The sequence below is a fragment of the Lagopus leucura genome, unplaced genomic scaffold (genome assembly GCF_019238085.1).
Source record: "Lagopus leucura isolate 7727_CA_CO unplaced genomic scaffold, USGS_WTPT01 Super-Scaffold_100004, whole genome shotgun sequence".
Classification (NCBI taxonomy): Eukaryota; Metazoa; Chordata; class Aves; order Galliformes; family Phasianidae; genus Lagopus; species Lagopus leucura.
Window position 1 is genome coordinate 67,698,671 of NW_024962264.1, and position 19,225 is coordinate 67,717,895.

At 48.3% G+C, this 19,225-nt stretch overlaps 1 protein-coding gene across 5 annotated transcripts in view; it reads right to left on the reverse strand.

Annotated features, from left to right (window-relative positions):
- Positions 1–797: 797 nt before the first annotated feature.
- Positions 798–19,225, reverse strand: part of LZTS3 (leucine zipper tumor suppressor family member 3) — a 41,578-nt gene continuing 23,150 nt past the window's right edge. For all 5 annotated transcript variants that reach the window (XM_042870995.1, XM_042870999.1, XM_042870996.1 and 2 more), the window contains 3 exons: positions 14,129–14,617; positions 11,714–12,544; positions 798–8,996 (listed from right to left, as the gene is read on the reverse strand). In XM_042870995.1, coding sequence (XP_042726929.1) covers positions 8,283–8,996; positions 11,714–12,544; positions 14,129–14,578 — 1,995 coding nt within the window. In that variant the 5' untranslated portion in view covers positions 14,579–14,617 and the 3' untranslated portion in view covers positions 798–8,282. The remainder of the gene's footprint in view (positions 8,997–11,713; positions 12,545–14,128; positions 14,618–19,225) is intronic.

Consider the following 19,225-nt stretch of genomic DNA (forward strand, 5'->3'; position numbering starts at 1 on the left):
ATCAGTTGCCCACATGGAGGGGACTGGATCCATCTGAGTGCTGAGAGACACGACGTCTATGAGAGGTGCTGCTCAGACAGCTGTGGAGCATCCCCATCTAGACTGAGCCAAGGTTAGACCTCAAACAAATCATAAAATCATCGAAGTTGGAAACGAGCACTAAAATCATATAGTCCAAGCATCAACACATCACCACCATGCCCATTAAACCATGTCCATCACATGTTCCTGTCTCACCATCGCTGCCACTACCGTGGGTTTGTGCTGCCCACCAGCTTGTGATGATTGCTCTCAAATTCATGCAGAGCCTGAGCAGCCCTTGTGCCCCGGGAAACACCCCATCCCTGGAGGTGCTTAAGGCTAGGTTGGATGGGACCCTGGGCAACCTGATCTGGTGTGGGGCAACCAGCCCATGGCAGGGGTTGGGACTGGGTGGGCTTTAAGGTACTTTCCCACCCAAACCATCCTATGATTCTATGATTCTGTGAATGCAGGACTGGAGATGACCATCTGCTTGGAGGGAAAGACATGGACACGTCCGTTGTTCCACTCTGCTCCACTTATCCCCTTCTCCTCCATGATGCCAGCTGCCTCCTCATCCTCTGGGCTGTGCTTTCATCCCACTCTAATGGGCTACAAAGAAGTAGGAGTCTGGCTGTCCTGGTGTGGCTTTCCCTTATGGGGCCATCTCCAGGTAGCCCCCCAAGCACCATTCCCCAGCCCACGTCCCTCCCAAAATCCCTCATGGTCTTGCTGCTTCTCCCATTTGCAACACAACCAGGCAAGCCACACAGTCAGGTTTTTAAAAGGGGCCTTTCTCCATTTTATTTTGCTCAATAAAAATCCTTCACAGTCAGATAGAGATAGGAGAGTGAGAGATACGTATACATATAGATCTTCATATATATTTATATATATACATACCTCTGTACAGATATATATATATTCACTGTAGAAAATCGCAAAGGCAGTAGCTCTTCACATCTTTATAACCCCATGGAAACGTATAACAGACTAGCAGTAGATTGTGAAGTGTGGTATAGTTTTAACAAGAGTTTTCTAAACGGATACACCTTCGCTGCACAAAAAACCCCAGAATGCTGCATTTTATCCTTTCATTTTTCAACCTCTTCTCTTTAAATACACTGACCAGAGGCAAAGTCAAGACAACAGTGTTTGGAAGTGATTGGTGGACAGGAGAGACACCCAACCTTATGGAATTCTTTTTAAATACTTTATTTTTAAGTTTATATATAGATATATATATATAATTTTTTTTTCTTTTTCTTTTTCTTTCTTTTTTTTCTTTATTCTTTTTTTTTTTTTTTTTGCAAAGTCTCGTTAAACGCAGTTCAGAGAACCAGCAACAGTCAACGCAGAACAAACAGTAACAGAGTCGAGTTCAGAACACTTCTGGTTTGAATTCACAGTAAGAGCAGAGAGAGATCGAGGCTTCAAGAAACAAACAGAGGAGGGGAAGCACAAGGCTGGGGTTGAATTTACAGTCAGGCAGGTCCAAAACGTTGGACAAAGGGTCTGATGCAGAGATCCTACACACACACACACAGCCTGGAAAGCTCTGGCTGCTCTCCCACGGGGCTTTTATTGCTGGTGAGATCAGACAACAGGCTTGCTTGGGGCACAGGCTCGCCCAACCTGACATCCCACTATTGGGGAACTGGGTTTTAGGGGCCTATTCTCCTGGAGAAGAGACACAGAAACCAGTGACTAAGAACGTGCATCTATTTTGGATGAGGAAACCCTCGCAACCGCACTGCCCTGTGCAAGGTGAAGGCTGAGAGTGAGTCCTGAAGGGCCACCTCTCAGCTCACAGCATTTATCGGGTCCACATGAGTGCAAACAAAGACACCTCGGAGGAGACCCAGCCTCCTTGGGCTGGGCTCTGCAGGGACACTGCTGTGTGGGAAAGGACTGCATAGACTCATTGGTCAGTTGTGCAGCATTTTGGCACCGGCGGCAGTGCGTTTTTGCACCGGTGTCTGAGCTCTACCTGGACATGTTTGCTCCCTTCGGCTACTGGAAGGGAACCTGTGTGCCACCATGGGCATCTTCTTCTCTGAGCGAGTTCCTAGGACAGCCTGGCTCCCAGGAATGGGAAAGCCTTGTTTCCCATTGGTGTGTGGCTGTCATCAAATATGACTTTTGGGTTCAGACACCTCTGGGGACCCAGCGGCTCCCATGTCAGTGATCTGCAGTGAGCTGACTGGCTGCAGGCACCCAGTAACAGTCATGGGATGGGCACCAAAGGAGGATGGTCCACACATCCCAGGGACCCACACTGATTGCCTGCTGGACGTGGGCTCTCTGAAGGAATGGGGACCACCAGGCTCGTACATTTTTCACATTCCTAATATGGAGCCAGACCTGGCCTCACATTGCTTTTTGAAGGAGAGCCCAGAACTGGAGTTACGATGGTATTCAAGAGAGCACTGGATTGCCTGCAAGTATCAGAGTTGGGAAGTGTCCTTTTTAAAACTCCCCAGAAAAACCTATTGCTTTGTGACAGAAAGCAGAGACTTTCTGCTTAGAAAAGAGATCTGTAGAGGAGCCCTGAAAACACAACCATACGTGTCAGAGGTTGTCCCAGGATCCAGATCTGATGCAATCCCCCTTCATGGAGAGAAACTGGGAAGAGGCTTATCCTGAAAGTGCACAGGCTCATTTCTGTTTTGCTGACAGTTGTGCTGCCAATGTGGAACATCTGATTGGGAAGCTGACATCTGAAAACTGCTGGATGTGATCCCAGTGCCTCATTGCCCCCATGGGGACCCAGTGGCACGGGAGCTGTGTGATCAAGGTTACTTTTATGTCTCTTACACCCCTGCCTTTGCAAAGGGTGGAAGGACTGGGGAAGCCTCAGTGCTGGCTGGGTTTAGTGTTGTGATGGTTTGAAGTCCTGTGAAGTGATCTCAAAGGATTAAAGGCCACGGAGATGTCCTTCAGCAAGAAGCAAGATCTCTCATGGAATTAAAACAGGGCTGATGTAGCTGACATGGGAATGATGGAGAGATGTGAGGATCAGTAGTCTAGGAAGGTCCTCTAAGGGCAGGGTCAGGGCAAGCCGCTCTCAGTGTAAGCTCCTGCTTGTTAATGGAAGTGTCTGGGAGAGCACTGGGAAAGGCAATGAGCGTTCCTGGGACAGTGTTACATCAATGAACTGAAATCAGGCAGGAGAGTCTGGAGAGCTGATGCAGAGGGGCAGCAGGACACAGGCAACATTGTGAGCAGATCTTGAATGAGGGATCTTGGTGAAAGGTAACTCTGTGAAGTGCCCTTTAAGGCTTTGACTGAAAGATGGGGTTATAGTTACAGCAAGCAGGACACGCTCCCAGACAGAAGTGAGGGCTGCCACTGCCCATCAGCAGGCTGTTATTCCTGTCAGAAATGGAGCAGAGCTCAGCACAGCCACCGGGCAGAAGCATGGTGCAGGGGCGTACGGCAGAGGCTGAGGATGCTCAGTGGTGATCTGGGGAGGGGACAAGGGGACAGTCAGAAGGACCTCTGGCTCTCACATTTTCCTGGCCCATTCACATTGAACCAGAACAGGCCTTTGACTGCTAAACTACAGACCTGTGGCTCTGAAGACAAGTGTAATGGCGCGGTGTGCATCCTTACAGATGAACTCCTTACTGCTCAAGAAAAAAGGGGAATCAGATCCATCCTGCCTGCTGGGTCCCTACTCACCCCGGGTGACACATGGAGATACTTGGCACCAAGGAGGACACTGGCATCACCAGCTGGGGACACCCTGGAACTGTGAAAAGTACCCTCCTTTCTACCCTGTCCTCTCCCTCAGCCCACATCAGTCTCTTCCTTCCTGGGAAGGCTGGGAATCAGCTCCAAGCACATGGTCCAACGCTTTCCAGAGATCTTTGGTCACATTTCTCAGAGCTCGCTGTCTCAAGCAAGCTGTAAAGTGCCACAGTGAGGGACAGGATGGGGGTGGGTTGGTCCTTCCCATGGAGCTTGGGGGGACACCACTGGGAGCCCCAGTGCAGGAGGTTTTCTGGGGGATATAAGATGGGCAGGGGGACTTCAGCCTCAACCTGGGGGCAATTGTAAGTCCTAGCTCAGGGTGAAAGCAAGCATGGAGGCAGCACAAAGTGACACCAGGCTGCTCTCTTGGAGCTGATCCCAAGCAGATTGCTTTCCTGGGATTTGCTGAGCCTTATCCATTTTCCAGTGCAGCCAATAGAAGCTCAGAGGGTGCTGAGCACCCTCCAGATAATGCTCAGTGCTCAAATGCAACATCTGCTGCTACTTCCAACCCCTTCACTGGTGTAGAAGCCACAAAGCTTTCTTGTCTCTTCATTTAATCATCCTTATATAGAGCTGGGCTGTTATTCACATCCAAGTACACTTGTCTCCATATAACATAGCAGTGTAAGAACAACGACTGAACTCCTATCTTGAGTGGAAACCCAGAGGAGGTCTCCCTGTGGCATTACACTAGTGACAGCTGGAACTCCAGCTGGCTGCCACGAGACTCTGGCAGAACCTGAGTGGGACTGTGTGAAGCACAACGTGTGAAGCATCACAGCCAGGGAGAGAAAGAAATGCTGTCTGTGCAAAGGGTGCTACCTTAGTTGGGTGGGCACCTTGTAGCAACAGGATCACAGCAGCCTCACCGTGATGGTGGAGCAAATCAACTTCACTCCCAGGAACTGGTCAGAAGGGCTGCTTGCTCCTCTGCTTGCATCAGGAGAGCTGGTCAGCCTAAGTCCTCATGGGTGGAATTTGCTGGAGTTAATCAGTGCCCTGCATTTGTTCATATAACAGCTGTGTGCATGCAGCATGACTCAATTTCCTGCATATGGGTGGTATTCCACTAGGAATGTTCCAGGTCTTCCCACCTCTGGCTCGTTCTTCCACAGGGCTTGGGTAATGTTGGTCTGCCCCATGTATCAGGTATCCCAGACCATCTCTAGTGGCTCTAAATCCTATCTGTGAACAACTGACCTGAGCCCCTTGTGACTCAAAGCTCTTACTGTTAGAGACAAGTTATAAAACAATTTATCTCTAACTTGCTTCAGTAAAAACACTGATCACATGCAAGATTTTGAGGGCAATACCAGAACCTGAAGAATTACACCTGAGTACATCACGTGGATTCCCATCAGCTCTAGAGCTGGATGAGCAAAGATGGACGGGGTACCTGGGATATGGTCAAGCCCAAACTCTCTAGGACAGAAACTTTTTATCAACCCTGTCTGAACTTCAAAGGAGGACAAGATGTGACTCTTCTTAGCTGTTCTTCGGATATGTCATCAAAACACTATTTTGGCACCTGGGCAGCAATCAGACAACCCTGCTGCTTCCAGGTTTCGCTGGGACTGTCAAGACACATTCATCCTTGCAAAAAAACAAAAAAACAAAAAAAAACCCCAAAAAACAAAAAAAAAAACCCTAAACATCTGGGAAAAAGATGACAGAGCAAGCCTGGAACACTGGAGGGCTTGCCTGATTGCTGCTGGGGGGATTTGGGTACGTGGGGAGCCTGTTTTTCCTGCCCCTGGACTAATGAGGAGCTCTGGTGAGAAGGTGTTCCACAGGATGATGCTGGTGCCAGTTCCTCTTGGATGTTAACGCAGTGGGGAAACGTAACATACACCTCCTCAACATCAGATACTCAAAATTCAATCACTGTAGGAGTTCTTGAGACACTGACTGAAAGCCTGGTTCTTGCAATGGTTAATAGGAAATCAACCTCAAATTCAGCAGGGCTGTGAAGAACGATGACCCAACAGTGAAATAGATCATTGGACCCATCTTATGGCCAGGGTACTTTCTGTTGATGGACTGTTTCCTTTTTGTGTGGTGGCTTCAAAATCATCAAGAGACAGGCATTTGAGACTTGAAACTTCTTGCATTTCTTACATTTCCTCCATGCTTTGCCCTAATGTCCAAGGACTGCAAAGCCCTTCACAAGCACAAGGCCCTGTCAGCTGCTTTGGGATGGAAGACGATACAGATGTGGAAAGAGAGGCTCAGAAAGCTGAGATAACACAAGACATCATAACTTCAACCCTGACATTGTGGGGTGTTCTGCTCCATCTACAAAGCCCAGTGTATGAAATGGAGGAAGCCCAAGGATCTACCTGCTAAGGGTGCATGCAGCATATGTAGGATGCCTTTAGAGCCTCTGGCTCAGGCTGCAGCCTCTGAAACACCAAAGCAAAGAGGAGGGCTGGCATGGGGACCAAGGACCTGCTCCATTGATTCCAGCAGGTTGAAGCAGTTCTGTGCCAACGACCTTCTGCCAGGTCCTTGCTGGAGGACTGGAGTCTTGAAATACCCTGGTCTCATTGCACATCTCCATTTTTTTTACAGCTCCAGGGATCACTGCCAGCTACCAGCAGTTCCTCCCTGTAGCACTGTCTGTTGACTTTGGCTGGAGGTTGGTGAAATCAGTGGAGTCCCTTCTGTCCTGCTCAGCCTCTTTGCTCAGTCTGGAGCTCACCACAACACCACATCACCTCAGCATGAAGGTCAGATCTGGTGACAGAGAGGGGAGTGCTCAGAGGGAAGGGAATGTGGAAGGAAAGTGGCTTCTGGACTTTTGTTTGAAAGGTCTTCAGCCTCTCAACACTCTGAGGTTCTTCCTTATTGTGCAGGCATCATCAGGCCAAACCCTCCCTGAAGTCACCTCATACAGGCATCCCAAGGTATAAATTCTGCCTTTGTTCTTCTAGCTGCTCCTCAGGGAAAAGAGCCTAAATTTCCACTTGCATTGATCCTTTGGCTACTGCTCAGTCAGTACAAATCCCACTTTACAGCACTTTTTATTCTTTGCTGTAGATCATGGTAGAAAAGTGTCTGTGAAAGGGAGAATTTTGCCCACCTTTTAAAGTGAAATGCTGTGTTTTGATGCCTGCATCATGTTCAGTGAGTGCACATGTAGGATTTGGTTATTATTCTTCTGCCAGGGCATAAGCACTTAAGTACTGTGTCTTCTTATGAATGCTCTCATACTCAGAGTTAGTAGCTGACAATTTTCTTAAGCTGGCCCTGCATTATCTGGAATAGATGATGCCATGTGGGATCACGATGGGCACTATTCCAAATGGTTGTGCTGAAGGCTGATGCTCACTTCCCTCACTGCAATCTAGTGGTAGTGCTGATATGTGCTCCCTGCAGCTCCTGAGTGAGGCTTGGATGCCATTTGTAAATAGACCCTGGGCAGAGAGAATGCACCAAACTGTCTCTCTTTTGAGAATGGGTTAGTACAATTGTCCACTATTGGGAAATTGCTAAAGCTTCTGTTTGCATAAACAACCCACAGGTTTGGGGGTTCCCCAAACCTTGTTCCATTGACTGTGGGAATTCAGAGGACTCTGGAGAAAGGGAACTAGCTTGGATCTAATATTTTTTTTTTCTTTTCTGTATCCAGGATGAACATATTTAAGAACAGAGGGATCAAGGCAGAGGTGGGAGGGTATTTATGCTCCCAGGATTGGGTCGCAACCCAGGAGGCAAGTGGAAATGAAGACAGAAACCACAACAAAATGAAAACACAGCATGTACCAAGCTCTGTTGAGTCTCAAACAAGGCTTCTACTGAGTAACCACTCCTTGTTGGCTTATGTTACCAGGACTAGCTCACACTGCTTCACAAGTAGGTCCTAACCTCTTGCAACCATGCTAGCCATGGGCTGCAAGAGAGAGTCATCTGCTGGAGATATGTCTGGTTTCAGTGAAATCAGCGGCCAATCTCCCACTGACTTCACTAAGACCGTTGTCTAGACAAGATACTTGATGCAAAACAGTGAGTTTGCTCGTGATCCCAAGAGCTCTGCTTCGTTAGCCAATGTGGCTAAAAATGCCCTAGAAAAAAAAAAAAAAAAAAAAAAACCTGCCAAATTTGCACTGCTTTGCTGCACAGAATTGCTTGGAAAACCAAAGAAACCAAGTACAACCCTCCAAAACAACCAACCAAAGAGGGGTGAATTGTAGGAGAGGGGATGGCAGCCTCTAGTGAAGTAACAGTCACGGCAGATTACAAATGAGCCAATTGACCCTCACCAGCTGTACTAGGAAAAAAAAACAAACAAAGAGATGTCGCTTTATCGATAGAAAAACAACGCACGTCCACGGTTATTTACCTACAGAGCACAGAAGAATAGAGTAAGGGTGATGGAGCTCAGTGCAAGCCACCTCACACCGCTCCTATGGTACTGTGTTATCCTTCAGAGGACCACTGGCTTGAGCAGGTAGTACATGCACAGCAATAAAAAGAATCACGGGTATTGTCCTGGTCCCACCTCAGATCTCAGTGGACTCTATTCGCTCCAGCCTGGAAGGAGTCCACGTTTTTTTCTCCTCGGTGTGCGGCGGGCTGGTGGTCTTTGTGTTCATCTCGTTCACCTTGTGCTCCAAGAGTTGGTTCTTCTGGTACATCTCCACGTAGTTCAGCTGCAGCTGCTTCTGGTACTTGATGACTTTCTCCTTCTCTTCTTGCCACGTGCGCCGTTCCTCCTCGAAGTCCATCACCTGCTGCTCCCGTTGCTGCCGCTCCAGCTTCAGCTCCGTCTGCAGCCTCTCCACCTCTTTCCGCAGCGCGTTGACGCTGTCCTCGCTGCTCTGCCTCTGCATCTTGGCTTCGTCGCTTTCACAGGCCAAAGGGTCCTGCAGCTTCTCAGCCAGGTCCCCACCAAAAGGCCCCGGAGGTCCCATGCTGGCAAGTGTCCGCTTCAGTCCTGAGACCTCCAGCTCACAGTGGTTCAGTTTTTCCCTCAGCACCTGGACCTCGCTCATCTTCCGCTGCAGCTCGCTCTCGCAGATCTCCAGGTTGACGCTCTTGGAGCTGTAGGAGTCCTTCAAGGTAAGGATTTGTTCCTCCTTCTCCCGGAGGAAGTTCTTACCTTCCTTGAGCTGTGTCCGCAGCCCCACAATCTCGTTCAGCTTCTGGGAGACGTCCGCTTGGGAATCCTTCAGTTGCTGCTTAAGCAGGGAGATCTCACCCGCCTTCTGGCACACCTGTGGGGAGAGCTTTCATGAGGTGGGGGGAAGGCAGCAAGAAGGCACCACCTTTGCTTGTCCTACAGGACCTACAGGTTGTTTCTGTAGTAGTGGGGGGACATTTGGCTCTCAGGGATTTGATGGTGTTCCCAGAATTAACCAAAAAGCTAAGCTAAGCACTGTGGTCCACAGTGAGCTGACACCAGTGTTTCCCTCCATTCACATTCCACACATAACCACAAGCTTGTGGTGCCTGACCTTAAACCCTCTGCACGAGTTATCCCACTGGCCTCAACGGGTGCTGGACCTTGAGCAAGCCTGAGATGGAAACATCTCAGACCCAGAGACCAGACAGGCTCTCCCCAAACACTGAGGACATAGACAGGATGCAGAGACAGTGGATGTTAGCTATTTGCTGTATGATGCTCTCCTTCCCAAAGGTTCCTAAAGAACCCAGTTGACTTTTAGTGTTCACTGCACTGGGGGCAATCCAGGGACTGGTAGCTATTTAATTCCTTTGGGTTAGTGCATGAAGAGTGGCAGCCCTCTCTGCTAAAGATCAAGGTGAGAGATGCAGCTCACTCTTGCTGAACTGGGGCTAGCAAGCACAGGTTTCATCCTGACTGCCTCCAGTGGAGTCTCATCCATGTGGTTAGGAACAGAAGTCCCATGCAAACACCTAGTGGAAATACCCCTGCTGCGGTGTGTGTATGTGCTGTGTAGGTGGCACAGTTATTACATGACACATCTCTAGTTCTGCTTAATCCAGCAAATGTCCACAAAAGTGTTGAAAGGGATCTATAAAAATGACCAAACCCTTATTTTCCCATGGACTTGGGGGTTTCCATGTCTTTGTATTAGCAGATCTATCTCAGGACGATTGCAGATAAAATCTGTGCTGGCAGGAACCTGGGCAGGGAAGCAGCACGAAGGGACTAGCAGTGATCAGAGAGGATGAACAAAATTAAAAACAGACTTGGTAGCCACCTCCAGGACTGGATGTCCTGCCTTCCTGAAGCCCCTGTCTCTTGTCACACGTGACATATTTGTCCTTTTCTCCATTTATCAGCATCTGCAAGAACCCTTCCTGTTGGGAAGGATGCTCCTCCACTGCCTTCATTGCAACCTTAGTTTTTCTCAGCTGTAGAAAACTACTCTGGTGCATAATACTGAGCAAAGCCTTTAAGCTTCGCAATCCGGATGGCCCATTGTCAGCAGCTGAAGAGCTAGGATACATACCCACAGTCAGTTCCTGCAGATACCAGCTTTTTCTGGAGCTCAAAGACATAAATCTGAGTACTCACATTCACCCCAGTGTTTCTCTGCAGCAGATGCAGAACAACATCACGCTGGTTTAGCCGTAGTTACAGTGACACAGTTAATGCTCAGCTAAAAAAGTGCACAATCCCAATCGTGGGTTTACTGGAAGTGCTCTCTGTGGGCTAGCTTTTCCCAAAAGGCAGAGAAATACGTGATGAAGAACAGCTTGGATAAGAAGCAACTAACAGATTAAAACACTTAAATTTTGGTCTTTAGTTGCGTGCTGGGGAAATTTAGGCAATACAGTCTGTGGAGTCTGGAGTGTATCTCAGTCAATGAGAATAGGTGTCTACAAATTTTAGGTGTCAAGATCCATCAGCTGAATCGCATCTCTTTGCATCTCTATCACTGGGTTAGCTGCTGCAGACTGAACTAGAGTAGTAAACAATCAAAAATCATTTGGTGGTTTTACCAGTGCAGAATCAGGAAGCTTTCCAGACCTAACTTAACGGAAGACACACAAAACCTGGGCAGAGCACCTGGTCAAAGGAGGCACCATGTTGGACAAGGCAGCCTTGCTTGTCCTGCATGTAACTTGCAGAAATTTTAGAGCAAGCCTCTAATAAGCTATGCTGAATATCTCCAAACAGTGTGTTGCAGAGCCCTAATTAATCCCACTTCCACTGACTTTCCATCAGGATTAGCAGAATAGGGCCTTCATGATTCTAGAGCTACTTTTTTTTCTTTTTTTCCTCCCCACTGCAGCCTTAATGAATTTCAAGTTTCTAGCCAGTCCATGGAAGGATTAAAATTCTTTACACGATCAAGCTGAAAAAAACCCACCCAAACTGTGTTAGCACTGGCTATTCAAATGGGGTTTGATAAAATGTTCTAAAAATAAAAACAGAAGTAAAAAATGTGTAAAGAGGAATTTGCCTTTCAGCCTTTTGAATGAGATCAACTTATTAGCAACCGAAAACAGGGCACTGCGATGGAAAGCATGAGGTAGACTTGGCTATGGGTATCATCCTTAGCTCATTTGCTTTAGATCTTCAGCAAGAACAGAAATCAAATATTTATTTGAAAAGCCATTTCAAGCTTTGCCCAAACGCAGGTGTTAGAAGAATTTAATTAAAATAGGCTTAAACCCAATTTTGGGAGGCACAAATACCTGTATGGAGAAATCTTTATTCACTGAAACTGGATTCAAATCTCCCACATTGCAGTGACCTGACTGTGAAGCCTAATTATTAACCAGCACAGGACGTGCACACAAAAAAATTATTGCACTCATTTTATTTTAATTGAAAACTGTAGGTTTGAAGCTCAGACACGGAGAGGTGGCCAAAGTGTCTCCTGTTATCTACAGGCCACTCACCCACAGCTCTTGTCTTGGGCTGCTCATGGGACCAATGCAGGTACTTTGGGTAATCGATGAAAGCCTCATTCAAGCTTTCTTACAACACCACTCTTACCTCCCATTTGGTCTCTTCAATCTTCGGGAGGAACTCAGCCTGCTCCTTCTTGAAAGCCACAAATTTCTTCTCCAGCTCCTCTCGCTGCTGCAGGAGTTGCCCCATGTCATCCTGGAGTTTTTTTTTCTCCTGCTGCAGCTTGAATATCTGGAGCTGCAAGGCCTGTTGCGCCCGCTGCGCCTTTTTGGAGACCTGCTGCAATTTGTTGGCGTAGTTTTGCCTGAGATCCTCCATTTCCCGCTCCCAGATCTTCTGCTTCTCCTCGAACACTTGGAAGATGGCTGCCTCGCTCTTGTCCAAGTTTCTTCTCATCTGGAGCACCTCCTGCTCCTTCTCCCACAGCCTGTCTTCCAAGTCTTGGATGATGTCGTCGGTGGAAGGAGAGTGGAAAGGCATCGTTTCGTTGAGATGGTTCAGTCTGTTGAACGACGAGGTGCTCTTGCTCGAGGAGCGGCCGCTGTCTGAGGTAGATATCCCGTTGTACCCCACGATGTTCTTGTCCGTGTAGGTCGTGCCGATGCGGTTGATGTGGCTGGTCGAGGCGCTCATGGGGCCCACGTGCTGGCTGTAGCCTGTCCCATACGTGGGCAGACTCGTTAACGAGTTACGGCCCGAATCCGAAAGGCCTCCCACTTGGTTTGTAGTCCTGTTAAGGCTGCTCTTGTCGAGTCCACTTTTGGGTGCGGATGGGCTATTGCTGTTGGCGTGGTTCAAGCTCTTTCTGTTCTCTGTCACCCCGTTGCTCTGCGGCGGGCAGAGGTTCTGCATGGAATGGAAGTTTTTAGGAACTACTGGTTTAAAGGCTGAGGGTCTAACTAAGGGCTCATTGCTCTGCAAAAGGAAAAAGGATCACGCATCAAAGACAGCAGGACGTTTGATAACGACACACACAAGAGATACATCAACACAGGCTGAGTCTGGTGGAGCTGAGGCCACTCCAGCTAGCTGGTTCAACATTTCTCAGCCTTAACACACCCCGGGTCATTTGGGATTTAACATGTGAAACCTGAGAAGAGTCGGCCACTCATAAATTAACACTTCATCTTCCTTGGCCCAAGTGACAAAAGAGCTTGAACCTGTCCCAAGTCTGCATGTTTTTTTCCCAGAATACCCCACTGGTCCTCTTACCATTGATTGCTCTTTGCTAAAAGAACAGCTGCCACCTGCTTACCAGACCTGATCAAAACAACTTCAATTTTGGCAGATTACATTTTGAAGGACACCTAGATTGGAAGGTGCATTTTTCTTCTGCTGAAAACTGAATTAACCCCACGGATGAGCAGCTGTCCTGCTCTAGAAGCACATGGCAGTTGGCTCTCCTCTACATGGATATCATATCCTTCATGCACTGGGCAGGAGCAGGTGGGATCTACAGCCCCATCATAGTGATGCTGGGCAAGTAACGTGCTGAAGCTGCTCCTGATTTAATTTTTTTGTTTCCTGTGAGCAAACACAACGCTGGAGGGAAAATGGATTGCAGCTGCAAAGGATTTACAGAGGATTTTAGAACCTCTGAAGTCTTGCACATTCCTCTCCCCATGAGTGCACCTACAGAAATAAAATTTTCCTCAAAATAGGATTGAGTCTCCCCTACTGTGGGTTGGGCTGCAGGTGAAAATTAGCCCAGAGGAACCAGCCTCGTATTTGAAAATGCCTTGCAGAAGAAACAAAACGAGTCCTGGTGAGCAGGCAAGGCTGGAGACCAAAAATCTGGCATCTGTCACGTGGGACTGAGATGGACTATGGGAGGCATCAGGTTAATGGCCCACGAGACAAGGCCACCAAACGCTGCAGAAACGACACTGCTTCTGGCAGCCTCCCCAGGACACAAATTACAGGATCTGCTGGAGCAGAGCAGCAGGCTGCATAAAACATCTGGGCTCTGGGCATCCTCTAAGCTGATATGAGCCATGAGGACTGTGCTTGGACAGGGAATAATGTTTGCAGAGGTAGTTTACAAGCCTCATCAGATTGCCCCTCACCAGATTTTGAACAGATACACACAGCTTCATTCAAGTAAGACCTTTTTGTTTCAGTGGGCTGTAGAAGATGGCTTGTAAATGGCCCCAAAATAAGAATTTGACTGATGCTGGGCTGACTGGAAATTGAAGCAGCTCCGGCTCTCCCTTCTGTCAGTAGGAGAGATAGGCACAGTAACTGAGGTGGGTTAAATAATTCAAAGAACTGGAAGCTTAGCTGTGAAAGAGTTGTTATCATGCTCTTGGATCCCTCCAGAACTAGCATTCTCCTTTGCTCAGCCCCACGAAAGTAGTATTGCATTAACTGTAAATAAAAACTGCGCCATCTACATAGTAAGAATTAGACTAATTGTCAGGATTACTCCATTGCCTGGGTTGTGCTTTTAGAGCCAAGCCACAACCACCACACTGCTCCAGGAGGCAGGAGATATCTCACCTGGTCTAGTTTGCCGGAGATTGGCAATATCTTTGGTGGGTTACTGGGCTCTCGGTACTGGGGAGGAGGTGGCATGTTCTTCTCGTTGTTGGTGGTCACATTCCCACAGATGTCCATCTTCACCTTCTCACTCTTACGCAGGTCGCCGTTGATGTAGAGGGAATTGGAGACCTTCTCTGACTTGTACGTCTTCTCCTCGCCGGAGTAGCGGTTGGAGATCTCCCTTGTGGAGAACCCATTGCGTGACCCCTCCATCTGCCGGCCGCTGCTCTGCGTTCGGGTCCCCACGCTCTTCATGGCAAACTCCTGGTCGTTGGCCACTCCGCTCCCCACGCTCCCCATGATGCTCCGGGAGGTGTTTTGGGATGGCCGAGGAGCAAAGCCGTGGAAGTGCTCTGGATTGGGGTATGTTGGGTCACTAAGAACTGGCAGCGTCTCTAGCGTGGCCATGGCAGCTCACAGGTGAGGTGGAGGCACAGGTCAGTGGCACTGGAAGAAGGAGGAAAAGTGAAGGAATTTTAAAGAGAGGCCTTTTTGCCTCCATACCCTTTTGTAGATCGGCATCATGCAGAGATGAGCAGATCCATGGGCTGGGTGGCACAAGGGCAGGAGCTGTCACAGCTCAGCGTGTGGCATGCAGCAGATGATGGGGCTGCCCTCCTCTCTGTGACCTTCAACCCTCCTAGGAGGAGCAGCGCTCAGTCTGTGCCTTGGACTGACCAAAACAAGGGAGATAACATGCTGATAAATGGTTGTTTTGACCTGGTTGCAGTCCCATAACACCTATTTCTTTTCCTCTTCCATTGGAACCAGCCTTCACACGACTGGATACTGTCCCCAAGCTCTATCACCACTTGAAACCCCAGCCCTGTGATTTCAACCCTGGCTTCAAAGACATCCAAGCTCTGTGAACATCTGTGTTTTGGGGAAACACCTGAAACATCTGTATTTTAGGGAAATTCCCCAAATAGTGGTGGTTACATTAGTGTTGAACTTGCTAACAACTGAGGGGGTCAAGGTCTAGAGCTATTGATGCCCAGACAAGTCTTACAGGAATACAGTTTATCACTTCTGGAAAAATTCAGGCCTCTTCTTGAAAATCCCTTCTGAAAATAAAGCTGCCCATGCACTCTTGCACCCAGCTTTCAGGATCTACTCTGCATTGGGTCTTATCCCATTTCAAGAAATAAAGGCTCACAACAAACCTTTTTTGATTGCCTTATTAGATAATGAAGAATCTGACACCAAATCTTATTACACTGTTCCTTTGATGCAGGATCCTGTTACCTGATACGTTGCAAGGGGAGGGAGAAGTCACATTGCTAAGTTTGGATGATTGTAGTGAATCCTACAGTCTCTATATTTTGTGAAAACCAATGCACTTCTCATTTCTAACTTGCCTTGTAGGGTCTGCATGCTCTTCCCAGTGCTGCTCCAGAAGAGCTTTAGTCTATCTGGAGTCCCATCTTTTATCTACCAGCCCGTGCAGAGGTCTCTGATGCCTTCAGGTGTTTCAATTCACACTGGGCACAGCTGAACCAAGCCTTCAAGCTCTCAATTTCAGAATTTCCAAGGTGAATCATCCTGCCAGGATGGGTACTAAAGCAAGACTTAGGAGCAGTGGGGGATGCAGGTTTCCCTCCGGATCAAAAAGACACTGAGAAAGTATTGCCCTTTGGATAGAACATTGGTGATAGGGAGGCTTAGACAGGGCTGGCAGGAAAGGGAGATCAGGAGGGTATTTCAGTGGGGTTTTCCTTCTTTTTGAGGTGGAGTTGTTAAGTCAGCTCTTCCCCAGCTCCAGCAGAAGAGTTGAGCTTATTTCTTTGGAGAGCTTACTTAGCTGTAGAGCTCAGCCCTGATGTAATATTGGTATTTATACTAATAATGGGAAACTTGTACTAATAATGGAAAAAATCATGAGTCCGTGCTGCTTGTCATTGCATTTCTACAGACTTCCTTCAGGGTTACTGCTTGTAGCCTCTATTTCTCCAGAGCCCTGACCTTAAAGAAAACTGCCATGAAATGTGGTCTGAGTAAGGTGGGGCTGGCACCATGGTGCTGAAGGGAAATGATGCAGAGCCCCTCTGGGCCAAAATAGGGAAGGGAAAGAAAGTTGTGCCAGGTGGGTTGGAAAGCCAAGCTCGAGTCCTGAGTGGACCTGAAGGAGCCTCTGTGAGCTGAGACACACCAGATGTGTCCACCTGTCCATAACAGGATGCGGCTGGTGGTGTAACCTTCTCCATCCTGAAAGGACATCCAAAATCCACCCTGCAACACTGGTCTGGCACTGATGCTTTCTGCGTGATCCCCTGATTGATTCTTAGTATCTCCATCCAACACTGCAATCAGAGAGATTGCTACGAGAGGCAGTTATTTATAACAGAACACATTTACGTTTACACACTTGTGCTGATTTCTGCTCTGTCCATGGATGTGGCTCAAGGTCAGGATGGAGCTGGATGGAGCTTTGGGCTCCTGCTCTGGTAGGAGGTGGCCCTGCTCATGGCAGGGGTTGGAACTGATTGGGCTTTAAGATCCCTTCCAACCCAAACCGTGCTGTGATTCTGAGGGCAGGATGAGATCATTGGAAAGTCTGATTCTTCAAAACAAAACAGAAAAGCCAGCACAAAAGCAAGCATTGTGAGCTAGAAAAGAGAAATGTTCTTCTCTCAGGAAGGAGCTTCGGTCTGGACAGAGAGATGACAGTGACCTTTAGGCCACCATAGAGGAAGGTGACTTATCAGCTCCACCATCAGTGGTCCTCATCACAGCCTTTCTCAGCCCTCAGAGACCCCAAGGATCCCAGGGAATGGTTTTCACATTAAGAGGCTTTCGCTTAGGATCACATCCTTACAACACTGAGACATTGTGCTGACATTCCTGTTCAGCCCCAGCGACCCAAGGGCAGATGCTTCAGCTGCTGTCTCACGGCGTGGGATCAAAGCTGTGTCACAGAGGCAGTCTCTGCAAATAGAACTTTTTTTTGCATGATTTCTTTCCCCCCCCCCCCCTCCCTTTTAACTGGAAAGAAACCAAAAAATTTTTCTAAAAAAAAAAAAAAAAAACCAAAAAACTGGCTATTAGCTTATGTTTACTGTAAACCCAGGAGCTGATAAGCAGAGCATACGGGCAAGCATTTCAAATATGTTTTCAAGGAGATTCCAGAAGTGCCAACAGATCCCCAGCATTACAGCTTTCTTTGCCAAAAAGGGATTTTTTTTTTTTTGGGGGGGGGGGGGGGGGCAAGATCCGGGGGGGAACTTTTGTTTCTTTTGGCCAGCACCAATTCTTAGACAGGTTTTGCCTTGCTCACCCCTTAACTGAACTGTGAAATCAGGTTTTGAGCATGGCTGGGGTGAGGGATGGGTGCCATGGGAATGCTAACTAAAATTGGGTTTATGGATAATTCCCAATGAAAGAACCAGCCAGAGCTGAGCTGGGGCTGTGGCTCGCTGCCTCCACATCTGATTTCTTCTTTCGTGGTCCTGCAGAGCTTTTCACCCTGTGCTCATCCCCAAGGACCTCAGCACACTGTGCAACAGCAGCCACAGTATTTATGAACCCCCAGATTTCATTAGATTTACGGTCCTGTGCTCCCTAGGAAGCCTCATTAAACACAACCAGCCTAATTAAAGCGTGAAGCAGACGAGATGAGGTAGCAAACAATGCAGACATCTGTCCTGCTGCTCCATCCATGGTGGGACCTCGGGACTGGAAAATTCCCACTCTGCCCTCCAGCACCTGTAACGCTGATGCAGAACTGGGGCTGTGCTGGCTCTCTGGAGACGCAGCTGTTCTTACACTGCATTAGCAAATTAAAGATGGAGCATCAGGCCGGCGTCTGCTTTTTGGCAGGGCTACAGCCCATCTAGCGTGGCCTCCCAAGCTATTCTATTTTTTTCTCTGAAAAGAGCTTTGACTTTCACCCACCCCTGGGGAGCCTGTGAAAACTGATTGGTTACCTTAACCCAGTTAGCTCTGCACAACCCAGATCTCCTTGGCACAAACCAAGCAGCAAACCTTGAGAAGCATTTTGCTCCCAAGTTCTTTCTTTAGTTGTTGAAGGAATGAGAAGCATCATGAAAGTTGGAGAAAACCTCTAGGATCACCAAATCCAAACCCCAACCCACCCCACCATGCCCACGTCCCTCAGTGCCATATCTCCACGGTTCTGGAACACCTCCAGGGTCGGTGACTCCACCACTCCCTGGGCAGCTGTGCCAGTGCATCACCATTGTTTTGGAGAGGAAGGTCCCCACTTAGCATGGCTGGGTGGTGAAGAGATTCCCCAAGCCATGCAAGTAGGGTGGAAGTGGATCTGCAGGAATCACCTTGGGAGCACCAGGGCTGCCTTCTTGTCCTCACTGGGCCCTGGAGAGCACACCTGTTCCATCCCACCATCCCAATGCCCATTGCAGCTGCAGCCACCTAAGAGCCACCCCTCAGCCCTTGCTCTGCCCATGGCTCCCCAAAGCCCCTCGGCAACGGCTAAACCAAAGAAACAGACTTTCTGCAGGAGGAGAACCGAACCATTCCAGAACAATTCCTGATCTAATTTCCCCACTTCCAAGCATCTGCATGTTCAAAAAAGCTGAAAAGAGTTTCTTTGTCTGCCTGGATCGATGCTTGCAGGCATCTTCCCAACAGCACATGTCCATGGGTCCAAGCAGGTTCCTTCTCCTTCCACACCCTTCTCCATATTGCATGAGTTGCTCGTTCCATCTCACTGCAGGGTTATGCAGACTTTCCCTGAGCAGCCATGCCTTGTGCACAGTGACAATTTTGCATCTAATGCAGAAAACCTGAGGTGAGATTTCCTTCCTCTTGCATGCGGTGGGTGAGTCCTTCACATCTGCCTCTTAGCATAGTTTTCATAGATTCCTGGGCTACAGCTCCACCGCCTTCACACTTTGCCTTATCCAAACGAGTTAGCAAACGCCTTCCAGTTAAGCAGAAGAAAAACTGCTCTCCGATAAGCAGCTGAATAGTTAACTAAGCCTAGATTATGAAGGCCTGGCTCCATTTCTGCCTGAGCAGGTTAATTGTTAACACTCTAGTAACAAAGGCCTTTGGGAGACATACCTAGGCACTGTG